The 22,897-nt window shown below is 43.4% G+C and overlaps 1 protein-coding gene across 1 annotated transcript; it reads right to left on the bottom strand.

Annotated features, from left to right (window-relative positions):
* Positions 1–16,150: 16,150 nt before the first annotated feature.
* LOC115390507 (long-chain fatty acid transport protein 1-like) lies at positions 16,151–22,426 on the bottom strand. The gene is made up of 14 exons (XM_030094398.1): positions 22,290–22,426; positions 22,043–22,212; positions 21,812–21,950; positions 21,294–21,549; positions 20,995–21,162; positions 20,438–20,507; positions 19,990–20,081; positions 19,223–19,332; positions 18,819–19,028; positions 18,618–18,744; positions 18,393–18,530; positions 17,809–17,973; positions 17,568–17,714; positions 16,151–17,462 (listed from the first exon to the last, which is right to left on the bottom strand). The coding sequence occupies exons 2-14, from the start codon at positions 22,204–22,206 to the stop codon at positions 17,305–17,307; spliced, it is 1,944 nt and encodes a 647-aa protein (XP_029950258.1). The 5' UTR covers positions 22,207–22,212; positions 22,290–22,426; the 3' UTR covers positions 16,151–17,304.
* Positions 22,427–22,897: the final 471 nt, after the last annotated feature.

Genomic DNA, 22,897 nt, shown 5'->3' with positions numbered 1-22,897 from the left:
AACTTAAATAGACGTTATCAAAACACAAATTCTAGTACTGTAAGTGATGTAGATGTATAAGACAAATTGCACTTTTTAAATTACAATAATTCTAAAAAGAAGCCATGGGCATAACAGGTACAACATCTGCTGGGCTTCATCTAATGACTTTCCTGACTTTTGTTCTGTAAAGTCTAAATTAATGTATACATTTTCTGCTTATTTTACCAAAAGTGTGGCTATATAGACTACAAGGAAAGTATATCTTCCATTCCCATCAACAAAACATACCCAAATGACCACTCTTCATTGATGGAAATATGAATGAAATAACATGAGAAATGTACACTGGACAGTGAGCTGAACCAACACTTCACTTCCACTGCATGCAAAGAGCTCCATTAGTCTCCATTAGTCTATTGTCCAAATAGCTTTATTTGATAAAACATTTAAAGGGAAGAAAAGAGGAAACTTTGAAATGTTGGAACTAACTTATATTAGTTTTTTATTAGTTATCAGAGATGACGGTGTTGAAACTAAACATTTTAGCAGCTCATAGAGTCTGACCTCTAACTGGTTTGATTGTGATTGGAGTTCTTTCTGTGTGTTTTCTGCAGGTATTTCTGTTTCCTCTCATAGTCTAAAAACAAGTATTTGAGGTTAACTGGTCACTATAAATGGCCTCTCGGTATGAATGTGAGTGTGTAATTGTCCGTCTCTGTGATGGACAGGTGATCTGGCCGGGCTGTATTCTGCCTTCGTCCGTAATTTTTTCCTTTTAAGCTTTCAGTTTTAAGCTCTCTTCGTTTGAATTCTTTGATGTTTTTTTTTTTTCTGTAGATGTTATAACTTGTATTGTAGTGACCTTCAAAAGCCCAGAATTCATGGCTGAGTGAAAAGCATGTTTTTTTTTTATCGGTTTTTTGAGACGAGCAAAGGGTCCTCGCGGTCAGACACGATGCTTCATGTGGCCGTTTCACATGCAGGCCCTTCAGAGGGTTGGCTGGACGTCACTCTGGCAGTCACCGGGAGGCTGCAGCCTGTTGTTTTCTGGTTCAGAGGCAGCACAGCTCGAGCTGCTGGGGTTTTATTTATTTTTTTCTTTGCAATTGAAAGCAGTAGGCTCAAAGTGCTCTGGCAGCGCTGTGTGCTATGGGAGTATCTCATCACGGCAAAGGAAAATAAAACACTGCAGTGTAGCATGTGAATGAAACAACCAAACTGGACCTGAAGGGCAACAGATTCAAAGGCTTGGCTGAATGCATTGTGCTGAAATTTTATCAGTGGCATATCCTGAAGTTTATTCCAGCCGGTAGCAGGTCAGTGTGCCTGCAAGGGATACACGTTAGAGATGGTGAAAATTTGACCACGGCACTGCACTGTTATAAAATATCCCTTAAAATGAACAGACACGAAAACTTTCCTATATTAAGACCTTAATGCACGGACCTTCTTACACCTAATGGTGACACTGCTGTCCACTGGGTCTTCGTCAGGATTAGATTCGGCTCTCAGGTGCTGCATAAAATGAACATGTGCAGACAGAGGCAGGGATACCCAGAAGGCTTTGCAGTGCATCCAGTGCACCGGCATTTTAACAAACTCTCAGGATAAGAAATGTTGTTTTTTCCACATATCCTTTGTGGCCTGTCCTTTCACCCTACACAAAACCGCTGAGCCTGAGAGCAATAAGTGGAGAAACATGGATGCCTTGAGACTACTTTCCAAAACACCTCTGCACATACAGCAAACACCTGAGAAATAGCGGGAGGATTATAAATAATGATGTGTAATGCTTTATTTTTGTTTTTTTGTTTTTTTAACCTAATGGTTGCACGGGCATGTTTGCTGCGCTGCCTTGTGGAGAGCACTCTGAGAACCGAGTACCAAAGGTCTCCAGGGTGCACGCAGGACTAAAGTGTCCTGGAGCCATGCAAAACCTCCAACCTGAGCCCCACTGAGCAGGCACCACCAGACCCTGGCATCAGCTGTTCTGAAGCCTCTCTAGGAAGGTAAGAAAAATATTTTACGTGCTGCAAACATTCATTCGCTCGTCATTTACGAGCCATAAGCACCTACTTGTATTCCTTTGGCGTAGATGCTCAGATTTCACATATTCTTTCACGGTTTCATTAAAAATTCTGAAAGATATCTAGAAGTTTTCCCACACTTACTTCAAACACATTGAATGAATCTTATATGAACTCCCATCAAAATACTTTACACCTCTTGACATGCAGCACTTCACATTCCAGCCCGTAATTATACAACTGTATAGCTGCCAGTCAAACAATGAAGAAATGGAAACTCTGGAAATCCCATTCCTGTCACCTGAGGGAACTTCTGATCAAAGATTCTCCTTCAGTAGCTGTTTCATGCAAGAGGACCACAATATTCTTCTGAAGGGTTTAAGTCTTCCACATAAATCTTCAACACATATTTAAGCCATTAATATTAAAAGCAGAATGTGTTTTATCAGATAACAATTGATACACGCCCACATTTTTCCCCCCAAATGTCTTTGTGCATTTATTTGATTTGTGTTGTTCTTTTACGTCTCCTCTCACAACTTGAGCGGGAGAGAAAATCCACCAAACTCAGCGCAGAGCACTGGAAAATCAATGAAGAGCCACTTGTGGGGTGAGAAGGAGACACATTTCATGTTAAATGAAACGAAAACACTCATACAGGGCAGATAAATCCCTTCACATCGGCTGTAACAAGGACTACAAGCCTTCATGGTAACCGCTAACGGACCTCAGAAGTCATGGAGAGGTTGTGAGTCAGGGCAGGAGTTAAAGCTGAACCTGATGAGCTGATTGCTCCAGCGAGGGTCCGGATCCTGGAGGGTCTGCACGAGAAGGACAGCAGCAGTTTTCTTTGTCAGAAAGAAGAACTTCAATTTGATTTAAAGTTTTGTTTTAGGTTTTATCTTCTTATGAAAAGACTCAATGCAGTGAACATAAAGCCTGTAGCTGTTGTAATTTCCTGCACCCACAACTACTGAAAGTCCTCAAATAGTGCGAAAATACTGAAAGAAATCCGATAAGAGACGGACACATGTAAACCAGGACTCTTCCATTGTTGCATTTGCTAAGTGCATCTAAATGCCTCTTATCTGATTTTCGCAGTAATGTGATTACGCCATTTAAGGGGAAGATAACACCGTTTCCATTCGAAATCTCCAGCCTTCAAAGAAGAAGCACCTTTGATTTGTCTGAGCGATGTTTTCTTGAAGCAGAGCGGAGTCCTGCGGAGATCAATTTCTCCACATCAGAACGATAAGGTGACGATTTGTCCCTCAGAAGACGTGCGCGGGCTTTTATCAAACACTTTGCTGTCACGTAGCCTTCAGATGGAAGCTGACGGAGAAATGTAAATAGCAGTGATTAACTGAAAACCATGTAGGATGCATTCGCCCGTCGGTTCCACTAAACAAAGTGTATGTGTTTGTTTTTTACTCACTCCAGTCCAATTTTCTCTCCGCCTGCTGCAGAGTACTGTAATCTTGGGGAACGCTTCTTCCTTGAGGTTTTGATATAAATTCTTTCAACGCCGCGCAGACTAAATTCTTTATGGCTAAAAAGAAAGCAACAGGAGGAAAGGAAGAGGATGTATAAAAGGAGTAATAAATCAAAAGCACCAGAAAGTGACATACATTAACACATGCGTACACCTTAAAGACACTCATCATGGAGACTTGCAAACACATTTGGATGTATTTTATGACTTCTTGTTGTGTTTGCGAGCTTTTTTTGTCTTGAGCTTGATGCAACATGGTTTTTACCTCCTTCATTCCTTTTGATCATAAAGGATTTTATTGATTACCTGAATTTGAAACATGAGTTTTGCCTTGCTACACAGTGGATGTAGTGGCTAAAGAATGATAATATAAGTGAGGAACGGATGTTGAGATGATTATATTTTGAGTAATGACAGCTCATCCTCCCTCCGTTGACTCATTTGATGTAGTTCAGGTTATTTATTCTGAGCCTCTTTGTGGAAGACACACTGTCCAAGAAGGCCCTGGATCACTGCGGATCTTTCCAACACGGTGCTGACGGGAAGCAGACAATGCATAATCAAGGGAATAAATAGGAAAAGAACATTTTGAAAAAGTACTGTGGAAAATGTGCCTGGCGCATGATTGAAAGCAGCGACACGAGCACTGTACCTGCGCTCTGACGCTGTGTTGCAGCTCGCAGTGTGTTGGCCCATCTTGTCTGTCTTTGATGAGATGTGGAGGACAGATACACGGGGGGAGCTGCGAGGGCGCGGTACGCTGACAGGAAATGCTGCAGGGCAGTCCCAGCATGCCAGTTTACCACCTGGTTTTCTTGGATGCATGCGTGCACACAGAGCAGAGTCGTGCACATAAAACCCGAGTTCGAATGTAATGGAACAATAGCTTCCATTTACACCTTCCCGCTGCAGACAATAAGGAGCCGCCGTGACCTAAAAACAAGCCTGTGTTATGTCGGCACATGTCAGCCGCTCACTCGCGATGCATTTAGCATGGAGGCGCAGACATTATAGCCAGGCGGTCTTAAACTCACAACCGGCTTCAGCCAACCAGTTGTGTTCACAGTCCGTCTCATTCCCTTTGCACACACTAAATAAACACAGGAATGCCGTATTAGGCTGCTGAAGCAGAAGCAGGTGCAGATGGCGCCGGGATTCTGGCATCACGTCCGTTCACCAAGAGTTTCAAGTGGTCTGTAGGTGGTGAGCTTTAGGGAAGCCTTCCAAATTCAATGACAAAGTCCCTCCAACTCAATCCGGCAGGTGTAGCGCCGTCCTGAGTCAGAAGGTCTGTTAGTCTGAATAAAAATGAACTTCTTTTGGCACCACTCCCACACGTTTACTGCTCATATTCTGAGACTGTGGTTCCAGTGCTGGGGTGTGAAAACCAGCAGGTCCAGTCCAGCTCATGAACTCATCTTGAAAAGTGTAAAAAAGAAAGAAAAAAAACACTGACATTTCTTGCGTACACAATTTTATGCAAACAATTCTCCCAATGAGTGGAGATTGCATTGTTCTGTATGTAGTGATATCAGCACTGGAAGCTAACTGCAGTGTCTAAACTAAGACTCAAAAGAGAATGTGAGGATGGTTTGATCAGTTTTATGCAAATTATTGAGTATTAGCTCTTGGTTATCGTAGCTGATTGCACCCTATAGCAGGCTGAGAATGTCTCTTTGGAATTTGCATGTTCCCCCTGTGGATGTGAGTTTTTTTTTCTCCAAGTACAACAGTTTTCTCTCAAAGTCACAAAACATGAAATCGTCTCCAGGATCCCTTAACCCTGACCGGGGCAGCAGAAGATGGATGAATGCAACATAGAAAGGTAATGTGTGTTACTTTGAATGTCCTCTCTGTGTTAGGATGTCTTGGATTTGTCACAGATTAGCACTGTGGTTCAGTCTGATCATCAAGTTGGTCTGAAGTTATATTATATAGTTGGAAATCTACATAAACATATATGTGCATTTGAGATTTGTTTATGAAAGATGATTCCAAGAAAAAGCTAAGTGCTGAGTGTGAGGATGGAGGACCCAAAGCAGATAAAGTTGAAAGCTCAAATCAAGGGAGCCTTTTAATTAAATATAAACTGCAAAAAATCAAAAACTTCGAAACATTCATTCATTCATTCATTCATTCATTCATTCATTTTCCGCCGCTTTATCCCTTTCGGGGTCGCGGGTGGCTGGAGCCGATCCCAGCTGCTGTGGGCGAAGGCGGGGTACACCCTGGACAGTTCGCCAGTGTGTCGCAGGGCCTTCGAAACAAAAAGAAACAAACCTAATGTCCAAATGGAGACAAAATCAACACAATGAGACAAAGGTCACGAGGGTCAAGAGCATTCAGAGGAGAGTGTGTACGATACAGGAAAGAAAGGATGCTCAGAGGTTTTAGATTGGAATCTTTGGCTGTTTTTATTGATTTGGGGTTTCTTAACATGCAACTGAAACAAAATCTTTAAATATGAAACACTGGAAGATCATCACTCAAGTAAAAACTGCTTCCTACAGCCTGAGACGAGGCCTGTGTGGTGTGAGAATGTCAGTTTAGACCTGGCAGCCCTCAGACAGCTGCCGTCAGGTCTTATTAGAGTACGCTAACATTTATTTAGGACTGCAAATACATCAGAAGTACTGTGGAGCAAGGCAGTGGCGCTAACGGCGTGTCGGAGATGGCAGCTTCACAGCTGTTTTCATGTCAGACACAAGCGATGATAAATAAGCTCGTGAAAACTTCAACAATGGCTGCAGAGTCATTACACTGATTATAAGTTGGTTGCTTGTCACTGAAGTAGTGAAGTAAGAGAACTTCAATAAATAATATTGTGTTCGTGCCAACACAGTAAGTCAGACTTTTTGTCAGTAAGATCAAATACAAAAGCTCTTTGATAAACGATACTATAATCATAAGATGATATAAATGAGAGGTTGGCGGCCTTTATGACATGGAGCGTCACGCCACTCTGATGTAATCACCTGCAGTACATCACGAAGCTTAAAGAAAACATGATCATATTTCAAATTTTATTTTACATCTAATCCTACATGGAACTTTTCTCAGTGGATGTAATAAAGCTCCTTCCAGTTCCCGACACGCTGATCGTACCGATGAACCAGACGACAAACAGACACCAACCTTGCTGTCTGCTTCCAGGACGGAGGTCCTCAGACGATTAAAATAATCACCACTTGATGAAATTACAACATGTTTTCACAAAGTTTCATCCGTGACAAATGGCTGCGGTGGAAAGTTCCTGCCAAAATCCACAAATGCAAATGAGATCCTTTAAATCCGTGCACGTGGATCTCATTTGTGCTCGTGGCTTTTGGCAGGGATTCGCCACGATGACGAATGATTTTAAACAATATGCATACTGAGTGGGTCCGTGCCAGCCGGCGTGCCAATAATTATGCTCGTGCGTGCCAACTGTGGCACCTGTGCCTGATGTTGCAGACCGCTGGTGTAAACATCACTGCCATCCATCGAGAATAATCCCACACAAATAGTTAATTCTGAGTAGCCATCCCGTCAGAAATGTGATCTGTGGTTCATGTTCATTTCTCTTTCATTCTGTTTATGTTTTCCTTTAACTCAGCCGCCTTCACTTGTTTATCTCCGTCCGCTGTCCTTGCCCCGCTCGAGCTCCATGCCCTGATGTTTGTGCTCACCTCTTTCACTTTCTTTCCTTTTCTTGCACATCTTTTCACTGTGGTCAACTCAATTCAAGAGATTTATTGTATTGACGGTGAAAACCTTGGACAACAGAAAAACTGCCTGCCTTTTTCTCCTGTTTACTTACAGCAAAGTTAAGCTCAGAAGAAGAACAGACACCGTATTGAAAAAGCTGAGGCTGTTCATGAATACACACTGGGCAATCCAAATACTGAAGATCTGGAATGTTTGACCTTGAAATTTGTAAACTTTGAAAGTTGCAACAAGTACCTCCAGAAATTAATTTTCTTTTTTTTGTGTGTGTGTTGAAAAACAGACCAGACTGAGCGCCGTACTGTCATTAATAAGTTTGTGACTGAATTAATGCTCACATTACATCTTGTATCATATGCACCACATAGATCTTCTGAGTTTTGACTGAAATCGTTGTTGTGGGGATTAAATACAGACGTTCCTAGAGTCTCAGCAGCTTGGAGTCGGTCCACAAAGCCTATTTTCTGAGAACAGTGTGACTAATGTGACGAATCAGCTGTTGTAATTGAGTAACTGATGACAGAGATGTACAGCTGAGATGCAGACGTGTGTGCAGCGTCTACAGTAGCAGAACTGTGAATTTTCACAGTTCTCGAAACTGATTGAGTCTGAAGAGATCGCGGCAACACTCAGCTGTCAGGATCATTAGATCTGATGGCCAGCAGACGCACAAAGAGACGAGCCGAGAACAAAGAAGTTGAGTAAGAGATTCTGTACAGACACCATGTAAAGATGCATGAAAAAAAAAAAAGAAACAGCTGCAGAGACACTTTCTGTAATAGCGGTGTGTTTCATGGTGTCCCAGAGAGTAATCAGTCCCTGTGGATCAGTCTGCATGAATTACTAAAAGCAATATTGATTTTTTTTTTCTTCAAAAGAATTGCATTTTCTTGACATTCAAAGTGTTTTTTTTTAATTGAAACACAAATGACAGTCAAACACAATCCTTTATGAACTTGGATGTTGTAATTAATAAACCATACCATATATAATAACCACCTTGGGATCTTTCACACCTGAACATCTGAACAAAACCTTCCAGATGTTGGTGAAGGGTCTTTTACTTTTACCAAAGCTGCAACTATTTTCTCTCGCTGTCATCTTCCACATTGATGTTCTTCTCTCTGGCTTCAGCAGACCTGTCACATTCAATAATATATTCATGACATGTTTAGAAAGTTTAGAAAACAAAATGCTCATAATCTGTTTGCGCAGCCATTTTTCACCCTCCAAATATGATGTTTGTGAGTCACTCGATAATGAAGAGCCTCCACTGAAAACTCCTGAATATAAATAATGCAGAACGTTTTAATTTGCATTGGTTTGCGGTCATTCAGCTCTCCAAAACTTCAGCAAAATGTCTGTTATCGACCTCCTGGAAGGAAGCCAACAGAAAAGATCTGAATTTGACAAGTTGGAAACGGATTTTTTTTCAGGCTGAAATCACAGCCTGAGAGCAGATAACAATGAAAGAGTTCCCTCAAAGCTTTGCACTGAGCATAATCTATAAATATTAATAAAGTAATATTGCAGTGATCTCACTGTAATGCTGAGTTATTATCGTTATCAGGGTGTGAAGGGCAGGGTACGCAGTCAATAGATGCAGCAATGCATAAACATAATAAACAGACAACCACAGTCAAACCTATGGGCAGTTTCATCAAACACTTGGTTTTGGACCATCATGCACCCATGGGACTAACATGTCAACTCCATGAAAACCCCCTGAGTAGACTCAAACTGGAGATACTCTTATTCTGCTGCACCTCTCTGTAACCTGTTACATCATCCGTAAAGCTTATTTAAGTTGGACACATCAAAGGCTGACAGTAAATCTATTAAAAGTAACAAGCACAGGCCTGTAAATCTGTCAGAAAGGAGCCGTGCGACCACACCAATCATCTGATTCCCTTTAGATAATGATTCATGGAAATATGATGAACCTAATGACAGTGATCTGTTCTATATGTGTTCAGGATGTGGAGCAGCTCGCGCCGTGACGAGCACCCGATCCATTCCACATGCATATGGCCTGGCACACACCGCACGGTACACGCAGGGCTGTGTGTCAAACTTTATGACCAACAGCGCTTGATTCTGCCAGAATAAACAATTTAAAACTTGCTCCTACACATGTTAAGTGAAAAACTGAAACACCCTAAAGTGTTACTGCACGTCACAAAAATGCACAGAGCGCCATCAAGGCTTAATTGCTTCAGCCCAGCCTCGCTTCGATGGGGGAAAATAGGCAAGGCCGTAAAAATGACAAGCCAAGGCACAGGAATGAATTTGGCCCTGGGTGAAGAGAGAAAAACATAAATCACAGGGTCATGAAAGTGGAATAGACAGTGATGCATGGCTACATCTGGTGGGGTCGTGTTGGTTAAATTCCAAATCTGAGATGAAGATTGTAAGCAGATCTACTTATATGTAACTTCAGTTGCTGTCAGGCTGTGTGCAGACATAAGCAACCCTCATTTCCCGACGGATGTATGTTGAATGCAACAGTAAACCTGCAATATGTGGACATAGCGTACTTCTCTTTAGCCACGGTCTCCAGTTCCCACTCGCCATCTGTTTCATTCAAATCCGCTGCTCCAGTCTGACCCAGACCGAAGCGGACTTCATATTGTGCAGGCTTCGACCATGAGCTCCCAAACCTGTCTCCGAGAACTCCCTCCTCTGTCCGAGGCAAAAGGCCTCTTTCTGCCTCCACCGCCGCTTGACCCCTCGGAGCCGTGCGAGGAGCACGGAGAGAGTCTGTCCATGTTCTGTCTGGACGACCTGGAGCCGCTGTGCACACAGTGTGCCGCAGAAAGCCACGCGGGACACAGAGTTTATCTCTTAACCGAGGCTGCCGTCGACTGCAAGGTAGGAGGCAAACATTCCAGACTGCAAACTGAACCGCACTGTATCTGCAATGAAGACAAATCTTTATCAGCCTCAACAGTGATGGTGAAATGCCTGATGATTTGTAACCCGAAAACAAACGAACAACAAATGAAAAGCAGTGATCAACATACTTTTCACTCAGACTGTCTGCATAGTGTATCAGTGGTTAGCACTGTCAGCTGATCGGGAGGTGGACCATGGTTTGAGTCTGGGCTTTGGAGCCTTTCAGTCCAGAGGTTTGCATGTTCTCTCTGTGCGTGCATGTCTGATGTGCAGGTTAATAACAAAACATCATTGCTTTCAAAACCACCTAGATCTGCTTTCATAGTGATTCTCATCTGTAAATATCAATAATTTAATTGTAATTTTTTGATTTTTTTTTTTGATAATTGTATGTTTTCATCAAAGTTGAATGTTATTGTGATTTTTATTAGAAGTATGGTTTTTGATTTGCAAAAGTACAGCTTCCTCATGTAACTAGCAATGACAATATGGCTGGGAAAATGGCCCACACATGAGGGCGCTCAAGAACACTGTTTGCATTTGTGGCATTTTTTTACTTTGACCGTAGACATAGCTGTACCCTCAGATAAGGCTTTTTATGGAACGCGTTGGTACTGGATCATAAAGGAGATCACCGCTCTGGGTACTCTGGTTTCATCCTACAGGCTAAGTATATTTAACTGGTGACCCAAATTCTCCTGTATGTGTGATTGTGAGTGTGTGTCTGTGTGTTTGTCCTGTGAGGGACTGCAGACCTGTCCAGGATGCACCATAAATCATGCTTTATACCCAGAAATTATCAGTAATTACCAGGCTTTCCACATGAGACGGTCAAATTGAACTCGGGGAAACGATGAGGAGTTTACATGATATGAACTTTGTGCAGACCTGTGTGAAAACTGAGCTTTGATTCTGATCTTGGTGCCTTTCTGTAATCCAAACACGTGCGTGCTGAATTAACTGGAGACTGTAAATCGCCTGTCGACCGCTCTTGTATGGGCCTGTCTGCTGTGCTTTTTGCCCACTGTCACATGATTTTAGCCTCCTGCAAAGCAAAAGTTGGGGAAAAGCCAACTCGGTGGATGGACCCACTTTGTCAATATTTGAACTGAAGTTTGCTTCAGATGTTGCGTTTACTTCCTTGTTTTTCAATTTTAATCTTTTAAATTTGCATCCAGTCAAAGCAAACAAAGCTCTCCATTTAACACCTGTCGCATTTCCTCCGGAGTCATAAGCAGTTCAAACAAAATCATTCTGCTTTCCTGAGATGTCTCATTTGAATATGTTTAAAGGCCCCCACACTAAAACCATTCACTATTTTCCAAGAACATGAATTACTGAGGACGAATTAACATATTTTTGTGAAGAAGAATATGTTTTTCAGATTTATCTCACAACTTTTTTGACAGAATCACAAAAATCAAATGGCATGAAGTGGAATACTTCGAGTTTTCTCTTTGAAAGCGAGAAAGCAGCATCCTGGAGCATCGGATAGCGAGCAGCTGGCAGAAATTTACTGTTTCCTCAAGGACACTTCACCAGGGTACATAATTGCCAACAAGAGACTTGGAACGCTGGTATTCTAGTTACAGTCGCTCTGATCCCACAAAGCTAAACCAAACACAAACACAAAGACATCAAATAACAGCAGAGCTCTCAATAGCGCAGAGCCTTACAAGATCTGAACCCTATTTTTTTTTTTACCAGGATTAAGGAGGCCCGCTCAATACTTTTTCATTTTGAGGCTTCCTGCAGCCACAGCAAGCGGATATTTAAACAAGGAAGCAGTCAAACGTTTTTTTTTTTTGTTTTTTTTTTACCCACTGTAAATATTAATTTTCCTTCTCAAACAGATGCCGCCTTGTGTTCATCCAAATTTAGTCAATTCACACCAAAGTTAGAGCGAGTGTAAAAGTGGCAATGTGGCATCAGGCTGAAATCTAAGCTGGTAATAACTGTTTCTATCATTGTGCCATATGAGAACGTTTGTGCTTCGTGCAACATAACATTTAAGTTAAATGCACGCATGCATGTCTGTATGTACACACACGCCAAATGCCAAGAATAGTTCTGTGGTTCGGCATGGTATAGTGTGTTACGCTCTTCTGAGCGCTGTCAGTTTCCGAGCCGGGTGAACATGAAGCAGAGTGACATGCTCATATGAACTGTGGTCTGCGGTGAAAGACGTGCTCGGGCCTTTCACTGGGACGAAACTTCAGGATGAAAAGACTCTCTGGAAAGGTTCTCAGCAAAATTTTACTTGAGTTGCTGTGTAAATGTTATCTGAGCTTCGACTGCCAGTTCGGAATTTGTAAATTCTAGTATTTATTTTCATTAAAAATTCATTTTATTTCTAAAGTTCTGAATACAACACACTCAGAGAGAGAGAGAGAGAGAGAGAGAGAGAGAGAGAGAGAGAGCACAGACTACAGGAGAAAGATGGAATGTTTGTGTCTTGAACTAGTGAAACGAGAAAGGAAATAAGCCTAATTCAGTGAGGATCTCCCAGCTGTCTTAATGTTTTGAAGCTTCACTAGAAAAAAGTCAAACGTGGCCGAAACTACCAGCTTTATGAAATAGAAAAGTCTTAACCTTGACTGTGTCAGCCTCCCTTACTGGTTCCACATGAGAGGAGTCTGATATCTGAAAGCTCTGCCTCCTGTTCTACTTTTAGAAAACCCCGGAACCTCCAGCAGCAGCACTCTGAGAACCAAGTGTTCATGGGTAATATGGGACTAACAGCTCTTTAGGATACAATGGAGCCTGGCAGTGAAGAGTTTTATAAGTTGAAAGAAGAATATTAAATTGTTCTCCAGATTTAACAGGAAGCCAATAAAGAGAAGCTGATATTGGCGTGATGTGATCTCTCCTGCCTGTTCCTGTCAGGACTCTCATTTTGAATCAACTGAAGATGTTTTAAGTAGTCATTATTTTACTTTATGACATTAATTTTGTCTTCTCAATGCCATTTCAAATCAAGTCTAATTGCACTTATCTAATAACCACTCTTATTGCACTTATATTGTATTTTTTTTTGCTCTTTTCCTTCTTATTCCTGTTTTCTTCTCCTCGCTTGTTCCTCATTAGCTGTGAAGCACATTAACTTGTTAAAGTCACATCAAAGCTGCTATTACACAGATAGTGTTTTTGTTGCCTTTTGTACTGCCGCTGCTTTTTTTTTTGTTTACTTCCTTTCAGGATTAATTGTAAGGTTGTAATTGTATGGAGTTAGTGCAGATGGAGCTGGAGTGTCGTTTCAGAGTGATTCTCTCCCTGGCCACTAGGAGGAGCTCAGAACATCTCTGAAAGGACTAAGCATGAAGATGCTTCACTGCAGGAAGGTCTCACAAACCTGTCAGCAAGCATCAAGACACAACCAGGTAGAAGTTCACCTACAAAACTCTCTTTAATAAAAAAAATAATCAAGACAAATCAGCTCCCTGTTTTTACACCTCTTCCCTTCTGTTCAAGGCTGAGGCCAAACTGGCAGAGGATCACGTGAAGCGAGAATTTGAGACCCTTCACCAGTTTCTGAGGCGGGAAGAGGCAGCCAGGCTCCAGGCACTGAGGGGGGAGCAGGATGAGAAGACGAGGGGGGCAGAGCAACGCAGAGACGAAATAAATCAGGTGATAAAATCTCTGGAGGAGAAGATCCAACTGGCTGAGGAGGTGATTGATGCAGGAGGGGACGGAGTCAAATTTCTACAGGTGACATCAATCAAATCACACTTTAGTAGTAAATGAACGGGAACCGGTGTTCATTTAAAATCATACTGACTTTTCTAATTTTCTTCTTTACAGGACTACAAAGACACTCTGAACAGGTATTGAGTTGATCTTCTGATTCCTGCTTCCGAGCTGACCATCTGCTGCTGTGTGACTGTTTGTTTGTTATTCTCTGCAGCTCGTGGATGGCTGACAGGAAGCCACAGAAAGTGTACAGACCTCTCATAAACGTGGCGAAACACCTGGGTAACCTCCAGTATGCCGTGTGGGAGAAGATGAAACACGTCGCTCCGTTCAGTCAGTGTGACACACACACACACATGTTGAGTTCATTTCTTTCCTCAGTCGTTTAGACCTTCATGAAATCTTCCAGCTCCGGTGACCCTGGACTCCAGGACAGCTGGGCAGGCTTTACAGGTGTCTTCTGGACTCAGCAGGGTCCTCATCAGTCCCTCATCAGGACCCTCTCAGGACTCACTGCAGAACAGAGAGGAGGTCGTTCCCACAAACCCCGAAGGCTTCCATCCAGATTCCAGCGTTCTGGGGAGTGAAGGCTTTTCCTCAGGAGTCCACAGCTGGACTGTCGAGGTATTTCAACAGACTCATGTGAGAGTTACTGTTTACCAGAACTGCCCACATTTTGGGTTAATGATTGATTTTACTCACTAATTTCTGCTGAACTTACATGGTCAGTCTGAGCTAATCAGGTCTATTTCATGCTTGATCTATTCAACTGCACTCCCCCAAGAGGGGGGTGGAATTTTCAGCAGTTACACAAAACTCAGCAGAGCACCTGTTTATGAACTATTTGTGAAGTAATCACGGTGAGAAGAAGCAGCAACGCAACAACTGGCTTAAAGTAGCAACATGCAGACAGCAGCCAGACCTGAACGACGTTCTTTACAATCAGACGTCTTTCAGGCTGCTGTCTGGAGGGCGAGGCTGTTCAGGAGTGATGAGGCATTTCTCCAGTAAACAGGAAGTCTGAAGTGTTGAGACTGGAACTGTCAAACCTCCCGTAATTTTATTCTGAACTCGCTCTCTCTCACCACACACGTCTTTTCACATTTTCATCTCGACGCTGCGTTTCCTGTTTAACATATCGCTCATACGATTTTGTTTTTTGTAGTGTTTTATAAGCATTATAATTGTCCTCGTTACATTTGTAAATTTTACTAGAAACAGCAACATTTCATTCAGATTTTCCCTCTTTAAAAAAAAGTAATTTCTTCTCAAGAAAATTATAAAGAGGAAGGCATGCTGGTAAATATTAGCCTGTTTGTCAACTTCTAAATCTATTTCTGATTTCACTCCAGCGTTCAACCGCCCCTTTTCCAAATTTTCCTACGTTGTGAATGTTTTCACACCAGTGGTTTCTTTTGGCAGGACATTTTCTGCTTGAAGCGTAATCCAGCACTCCTGAAACACTCAGCTGACTGTTGCTCATGGATTTGCAGTGCGTGTGTGTGTGTGTGTGTGTGTGTGCGTGTGTGTGTGTGTGTGTCCTCACATGCCCTCCTAGTCGGAGTCAAATGTTGGCAGGTCTGGTGGAGACAGAAGCGTTGCTAAAGCTGAAGGGCAGAGGAAGGTCAGGCTGGTCTTGCTTGAGAGGAATGAGGGATGATAATAACTGTAACCCGACTGTGTGTTTCATAATAGTAACCAGTCAATAGTGCATTTCTGCTGAAGTCACAGGACAGCAGGGCGTCAAATACATTGTAGTTCAGCATACAGCCAGCTTTATATGGGCCCGACTGCTGAAAAAGCTGAAATAGTCTCTTGAGGCCTTCTGTTTGACACCCCTGCAGTGAAACGTTACTTCATAATGCGATATTCCCCCACTCTTTTATTCTAATGTTAAATTTATTTCTTGTTTTATTGCGTTCCTCAGGTCGCAGACGCCGATCACTGGACGCTCGGCGTGGCTGCTCAGTGGCTCTGCAGGAAGGCGGGGTTCGAGGTTTGTCCTGACGCAGGACTGTGGTGCATCAGCCTGAGAAACGGAGAGTATCGAGCTCTCGCGACCCCGCCGAAGGTCCTGCACATCAGTGGCTCAGACCGCCTTTACAGGGTCTGCGTCAAGTTCGACTGGGAGGCGGGGACGCTGACATTTACGAATGCAGACACCAACGCTCATCTTTATACATTCAGCCATCGCTTCAGTGAGGTGGTGTACCCTTACTTTGAGAGCGTAACACCAGGAGGCAATCTTTTCTTGTTGGCACAACAAGTAAATGTCAGCGTGGGGTTGGACTGTGAACCGGGTGGAGACCCTCTCATCATCAGCGAGGAAGAGCGGAGAAGAAGGGAATCGAAACCTGTGAACGGCTTCATCAATTTGTTGAATGAAAGCAACAGAAAAGCGGTCAACGGACGTTCAGCGGAAGACAAGAAGAATCCCAACCGTTCCGTGAAAGAGGTCAAGACAGCGAAGCCAAAGCAAAAAAATAAAAAGGCGTCAAACAATAAAACAGCTGCGAGAAAGCAGAACGGCAAGAGATTCAATGTGACCTATCACGTATCGCTGAACAGAGCTCTGAATGACATGAACGGTCAGCACGGCGACCACAAGAACTCTGACAAATAATGCAGATGGCGTCACTCTTTTTCTTTAAAATGGACTATGTTTATGATAAATACGGTCTGGAGCGACACTGAATTGTAAACAAGAAATTACAAATTCATCTGCGGTTTCAGCTTGGAGCATTTCTCTGGGGATTTTCATGGCTGTCCTGTTTGTGCACCACTTGCATGAATACTAAAACATTGTCATAGCACAGAAATTGTCATGCAAGTAACCGCGTGAAGTTTCAGCTCAAAATCTATTTAAATAAATTTATTAGCTGCCTGTGAGGGACTTTGCTGTGTTATCTGGTGCAGATATATTCCAGTCAGGCTCCAATGACGGCACTTCGACTTTACGTTTAGCTGCATCATCAGAACAAAAGAAGAAAAGTTTGGATTTTGATCAGATATTTCAAAGCTATTGACATTCAAATCAGACCACGCAGCAATTTGCACTGACCTGAAAACTGGAATCATAATTTAAATGACATTATTCAACAAACTAGTACTGTTTCAAACCACGTGTGAGAATAAATTTGAGTTGTTTCTAGAATGTGACACAAAAACTTGTTTTTTGCTCTGAGCTTCTTATCTGACTATAATATGTATTTATTTTAATATTTCCTTGAAAGTGAAATTAGCATCGGTATATTTCCTTTTTTCTTGTGGTTTTCTTTCCATGAATATCCTGAATTCTTATTCTCTTCTCACCACCCGTTCTATTCGGTGCCATTCTACAGATATGAAAGGTGTGAATGTAGGAATGCCCTGCATATTCGGAAAATTTTAATAGAAAACTGAATACAGCGTTGTACATTTAGGATGTAATTGTCACAAAGTTCAGCACATTTCCCTCTGAGGAATAAAAGCCTATTTTTAGAGACTGAAAGGCTCCATCCGCCTCTCCTGGCCTCATAGACTCACCTCCCCCTCCACTATGGCTCTAAATAGTTCATCAGTAACAGCTTCATAACCGCCAGCACCACTGTTGAGAAAATAAATCTTGTCACTGGTGTCTTGTGGCTTGAATCCTTCATTCTGCAGTCTTGTCTTCTGAATTTTGAAAGTACCTGCAAGCAAAGTAGAGAAAAAAGTTTGCATGACTTTTTTTTTCTTTTTTTTTTTTTTTAAGTTTCCTTTGGTGATGTTGGAGTGTCCTTGCTTTGTTGTCTCACCCGTTGTGTCAACAGATGGCATGAGTCGAAGGAATACAGGACGTGCGTAGGAAGGCAGGGCTTTTTGTACGGTGCTCAAAAACGCATCAAGGTCTATCTGCCCTCCTGCGTGAGCGATCGCTGCCATGCCAGCCTTTCCCTCCACACCTGCACACAACAAACACACACTGGTTTTCTGCAAGAAAGCATTGTTTTCCCTTTTTTTATTTGTATGAATCTGGTTTTGTGCTTTTGCTCCTACCTGGTACAGGCACGCCGTAGACAGCCACGTCAGTGTGTCCCAGCAGGCCGCTCAGGACCCCTTCCACCTCTGTGGTGGAAACATTTTCCCCTCGCCAACGAAACGTGTCGCCACTGCGATCCCGGAAATACATGTAGCCACATTCGTCCATGACCAGCACGTCGCCTGTCGGCCAGACGGGAAAATTAAGTCATCATCGCTTTAATTGCAGTATTCAAGCAGTCATGACTTCAGGCTGATTCACACGGACGTCATTATTATGTGCAATGGCAGATTTGTAAATATGCAGACCGGAATGATAATAGTGATGACTGAAGAGAAGCGTGAAGTCCTCACAGTCCGTGTGAGTCTTTTATCTGCCAGTTGATTCTGGTTCGATACCATCCATTGATTATATATAGGGAGTTTCAGCCTGTGCAGTCATGAAGTAACGACATTAAGATTGGAAACAGTGAATTATCCGTTGTCACGTGTGTGAGAAATTTATTGGACAAAGCATGTCTGAACACAGAAAAGGTGGGAATCACACTCCGACAGGCTGTCGTCATTATTCCAGCTGGTGCTGAGGAGACGGGAGAAGATACCTGAGACATAAGCAGAATCTCCCATCCGGAATACATTGTGTGCGATCTTCTGACTGGTGGAGTCCCGGTCAGCGTAGCCGTCGAACCTCCTGAGCGGATCGACGTCGTTGATGCGTCCCACCAACATCCCGGGCTCTCCTGTGGAGGCAGAGGCAGGATTTCACTGCTTCATTCACCACGTGTTTTTTTCTTGTCTCCTGTAAGCTGCTTCATATGTGATGTTACCGGGCTGACAGGGTATGCAGAGTCCCTGAGAGTCCCTGAGCAGAGCGTTGCTGTCCCGCTGCACCCTGACCAGCCGGATGGGGTAAAAACTGGGCAGTATGCGGCTGTTGAAGCCGCACGATCCAACCTGAGAGTGAAGCAAAGCACACACGATGAATGATTTTCTTATTCACAAATGAAATTACATGCGTGGAGTCGTACTTTTCCATCTATGTTGATCAGGCTGCAGTTGCACTCGGTGGCGCCATAAAATTCCCCGACTCTCTGGATCCGAAATCTCTGGACAAACTCTTCCCACACCGAGGAGCGGAGACCGTTTCCCACGGCGACGCGGACTTTGTGATGAGCCTCAGACGGATGGACGGGTTGAGCCAACAGATAGCGACAGATCTCACCTATGTACTGGATTACCTAAACGTTCACACACACAGACACACACACACATCATTACAGTTAAAGACCTGGACAGCATAGGTCCGACTCTAAAGAGTTGATATAACCTGGAGGTTATGAAACAGCATTGATTTGTGTGTGTGTGTGTGTGTGTGTGTGTGTGTGTGTGTGTGTGTGTGTGTGTGTGTGTGTGTGTGTGTGTGTGTACTGACCGTGCAGCTGTGTTTGACACAGTCATCCCAGAAGCGACTGGCGGAGAATTTCCTTCTGATCACAACAGTCACACCAAAGAGCAAACACTGACCCACACCCATGATGGTGCCTGCAAACGAACGCACGCACACACACACATACACACACACGCACACACACATACACACACACACACACACACACACACACACACACACACACACACACACACACACACATACACATACAGAATATAACTCCAAGAGAAAGACTGCACCGACCAACTGTGTTCTTTTTCCTTCAGCTTCACAATTTCCAACATTTGTCAGTACTTTAGAAATCAGAACTATTTGAAATTATATTTGAATAATATTTGAATTATTATTCAAATGATTAAAAAAGGAGGGTATATAAGCTGTTCATTCATAATTAAATGGAATACTTAAGAAGTGAATTAGGGTTAATTGTGACTTTGAGATTCAGGAGCTGCAATGTTTTCAGCGCAGCTTCACAGGATGAAAGTCTATAGTTCCGACTGGTCAACAGGGGCAGTGTATTCTGTTCTAGCACTTGCTTCAGTTCTAGATGCTAATTGCACAGGACCAACATGCAGACTCAGTACAGTCATGATCCTGGACTCAAAGATTTATTTAAAACAAATCATTTTGTCATTGCATCATTTGAAAATGCGTTGATTGTTGCATCATTTCGCAACAATCAACGCATTTTCAAATGTGTTGATTATGTATGTGTTTGACTGAGAGAGGCCAAACGCCACGCTGCCTACCTGCAGAATGATACAAAGGCAGACAGGTGTAGATGACGTCTTCGGGACGCAAACCAAAGGAGTGGAAACCAAAAGCAGCGATGCGGAAATACCTGAATAAAAGTATGAAAATAAAAACCACCCACTGCATCCTGAGCTTTGCTCAGTTGTTTTTACCGTAAATCAGACATTGTAATGTGGTGACTGAAGTCTTGTTTATTATCTGTTGCAAGATAATTATTTCCTGTTTCCTTTTCCCCATCCGCCCCTGAAATAAGCTGAAATGAAAATAAGTCACAAAATGTTCCAGGATACACAACAGAGAGCTCCCTCATATTCCTCCAAAACCCTTTCTGCATCCTGCATCTACATGTTTTTATTAAATCATTGAAACTCTGCCTCCCAGTTATTTTTACTCCCCGGAGTAGTCTCCATTAACTGCTTCAGATAAGATCACAGACGAACTCACCGACTGTGAACCACGATTGCAGCCTTTGGCATTCCTGTAGTACCCGAAGTGTAAATGTAGAAAAGTCTGTCTGCAGAAACACAAAGAGAATACCGGTAGTATTTTTGTGTGTGTGTGTGTGTGTTTCTCAGTGTTTGTTGGTCTGGCAGCCTTTAACGCGTGTGGTATGCGTTCGGTCTCCCCCCATCATTCCTTAACATGTTTCTGTTTCCCCATCCATTTGGCGTGCGTTTGACAGCTGAGCAAGAAACGACTTGAACGGCATCGGCCGAGGAATGACTGTCATGTGATCACAAGGTGAACGAAAACAATGCAAGGGAGCAAATCAGTGTAAGAAAGACTCCTCTGCAAAATGGCAGAGAGATAAAGCAGTCATTTTAATGCATTCGTGTGTGTGTGTGCGTGCATGCATGTGTGTGTGAGAGAGAGATTTATCACCAGAGAGTGTGACATCTGGCAGGCAAAGACTTGCTATAGTGTTGCAACCGTGATATAGTAACAAAATATCTCTTGAGAAAAAAAATCCAACCCACACAACAAACACGGCGGTGCCTCACCGTGAAACTCTTTCCTGAGTTTGTAAGATGGTGGGTGTGTTGGCGAACGAGATAGCAGTGTGTCCAAACTCTGAGCTCGGATGTTGGAGGGTGTCTCTTCATCTTTCTGCTCTCCAACTCTGAACAAAACCATGTCAGGACGCAGGGAGTCCGTCACCTCTGAAACCGCTGGAAGACAGCGAGAGGATCATTGGTCAACCAAGGCATGTGTGAGTGATAGAATTCAGGAAAATCAGCAACGGTATTATTATTCATGAGAGTTTAGAACAGGAGACAAACTGTCAGGCCGACATGGTTACCTTCAGTCATCTCTGTCCCAAACACCATGGCTCGAGCTCCAGACACGCTGACGCAGTGCGATAGCGAGTGCTGCCGAAGGTTGTGGTTGATAAACGCGGCCTCCACTCCCACCATGGCCAGACCCAGCCACAGAGCCACCACCACGGGGTGGCTTTCCAAGAGCAGAGCCACCACGTCCCCCTCGGTCCAGCCCTGGTCCCGGGCCCAGTGAGCCACGGCGTGGCAGCGCTGCTGCAGATCCCTGAAACTCCAAACCTGACATCGGAAACTGAATTAAACAAGATAGTGAATTTCACTTTTTGATCGTCACGTCCACCTTCATGGAAACACCGGCTCTCACACTTCAATGGGGATGGCTGCCATGACAGGTGTTTGCACACCGGCGGAGGACGCTTTCACACATGAGGGAGCGAACGGCCAACATGACCTGTTCTGCTAACAGAGCCGCGGCCACCGTGGACATCGTTTTCTGACTTAATATTAAAGCTTATATTTGAAATCCCCGATGAGCGCTCACCTCTCCTGTGGCCTCATAGATCAAGGCAGGCTTGTCTGGATTCAGTGCCACCGTCTGAGCAAACAGGGCAGGAATGGTGCTTTTATTTCGCACATTTCGGTACATGGAAGTCCTCACTTTCAATATGACAATCAGACACCTTCAAGAGAAAAAGAGGCAGAAATAAAATGCATGAGGGAAAGTTAAATACATCAGAAAATAAGTACAGTAAGTATGGAATTACTTGCTTACATTAGGTCTCTTTTGATGGTGCGTAGAGCGATAAAAACGCTCCTCCAGGACCCCCTCCAGGCCATGCAGAGCCCAGTCCCCACCGTCAGGCTGCAGAGCCAGGACTGAGACATCCACCACACGACTCCCATCACGCTCAGTATGGCACAGCTTATCAGCTGCATGGTTATCTGAGGAGAAACACCAGCTCACTTAACAAAAACAATCAGACACAGCACGATTAGTGACTTAATGTAAGTTATCTTACCCCTGAAATAATTCTGGACGATCCCCTCGGTCACAAAGGAGCTCCTTTCAAAAACAGTCCAAAAACAGCTTGGCTGTTGGGCTGAGCCGCCGTGGCTCAGGAGGGCTGCCAGATGTTTGCAGAGCAGCTGTCAGTGGTGAAATGCCTGCTGAGAGACAGCACCCAGCAGAGAGCGGTGCAGGTTACAACTCATAGCTGCAGCGTCACCGTTGGCTGACTGTGACTCATTCCCCCAGAGGCAGGAGGCCACGGGGAGACACGGTTACAAAATCTGGCCATTAATGATGGATATCATGAGGAAAACATATAGGCTTCATTGGAATTATATCACTCAAGCACAGTTGGAAGATGAGGGAAAAGAGGTGAAAACTGGGAGACCAAACTGGTGAAGACTGGGGTATCAGAAATATATTATTACAGTCCATTTGGTGATAATAAGAAGCAAAAGAACATTCTTAAACCCATTTGTTTTTCAAAACACAGAAAATCCAGACCACACATATGAGTCGTCAGTCTGGGTTTCTGCATTTCTGAGGTCTGCCTCATGTTTCCACCAATAATTAGGCGTAGTAGTTTGCAGATGATTTACTCATCTCTCAACAGAAATA

This window comes from Salarias fasciatus, chromosome 6 (assembly GCF_902148845.1).
Source record: "Salarias fasciatus chromosome 6, fSalaFa1.1, whole genome shotgun sequence".
NCBI classification, from domain to species: domain Eukaryota; kingdom Metazoa; phylum Chordata; class Actinopteri; order Blenniiformes; family Blenniidae; genus Salarias; species Salarias fasciatus.
This window is presented reverse-complemented; position numbering and strand designations above follow the sequence as displayed.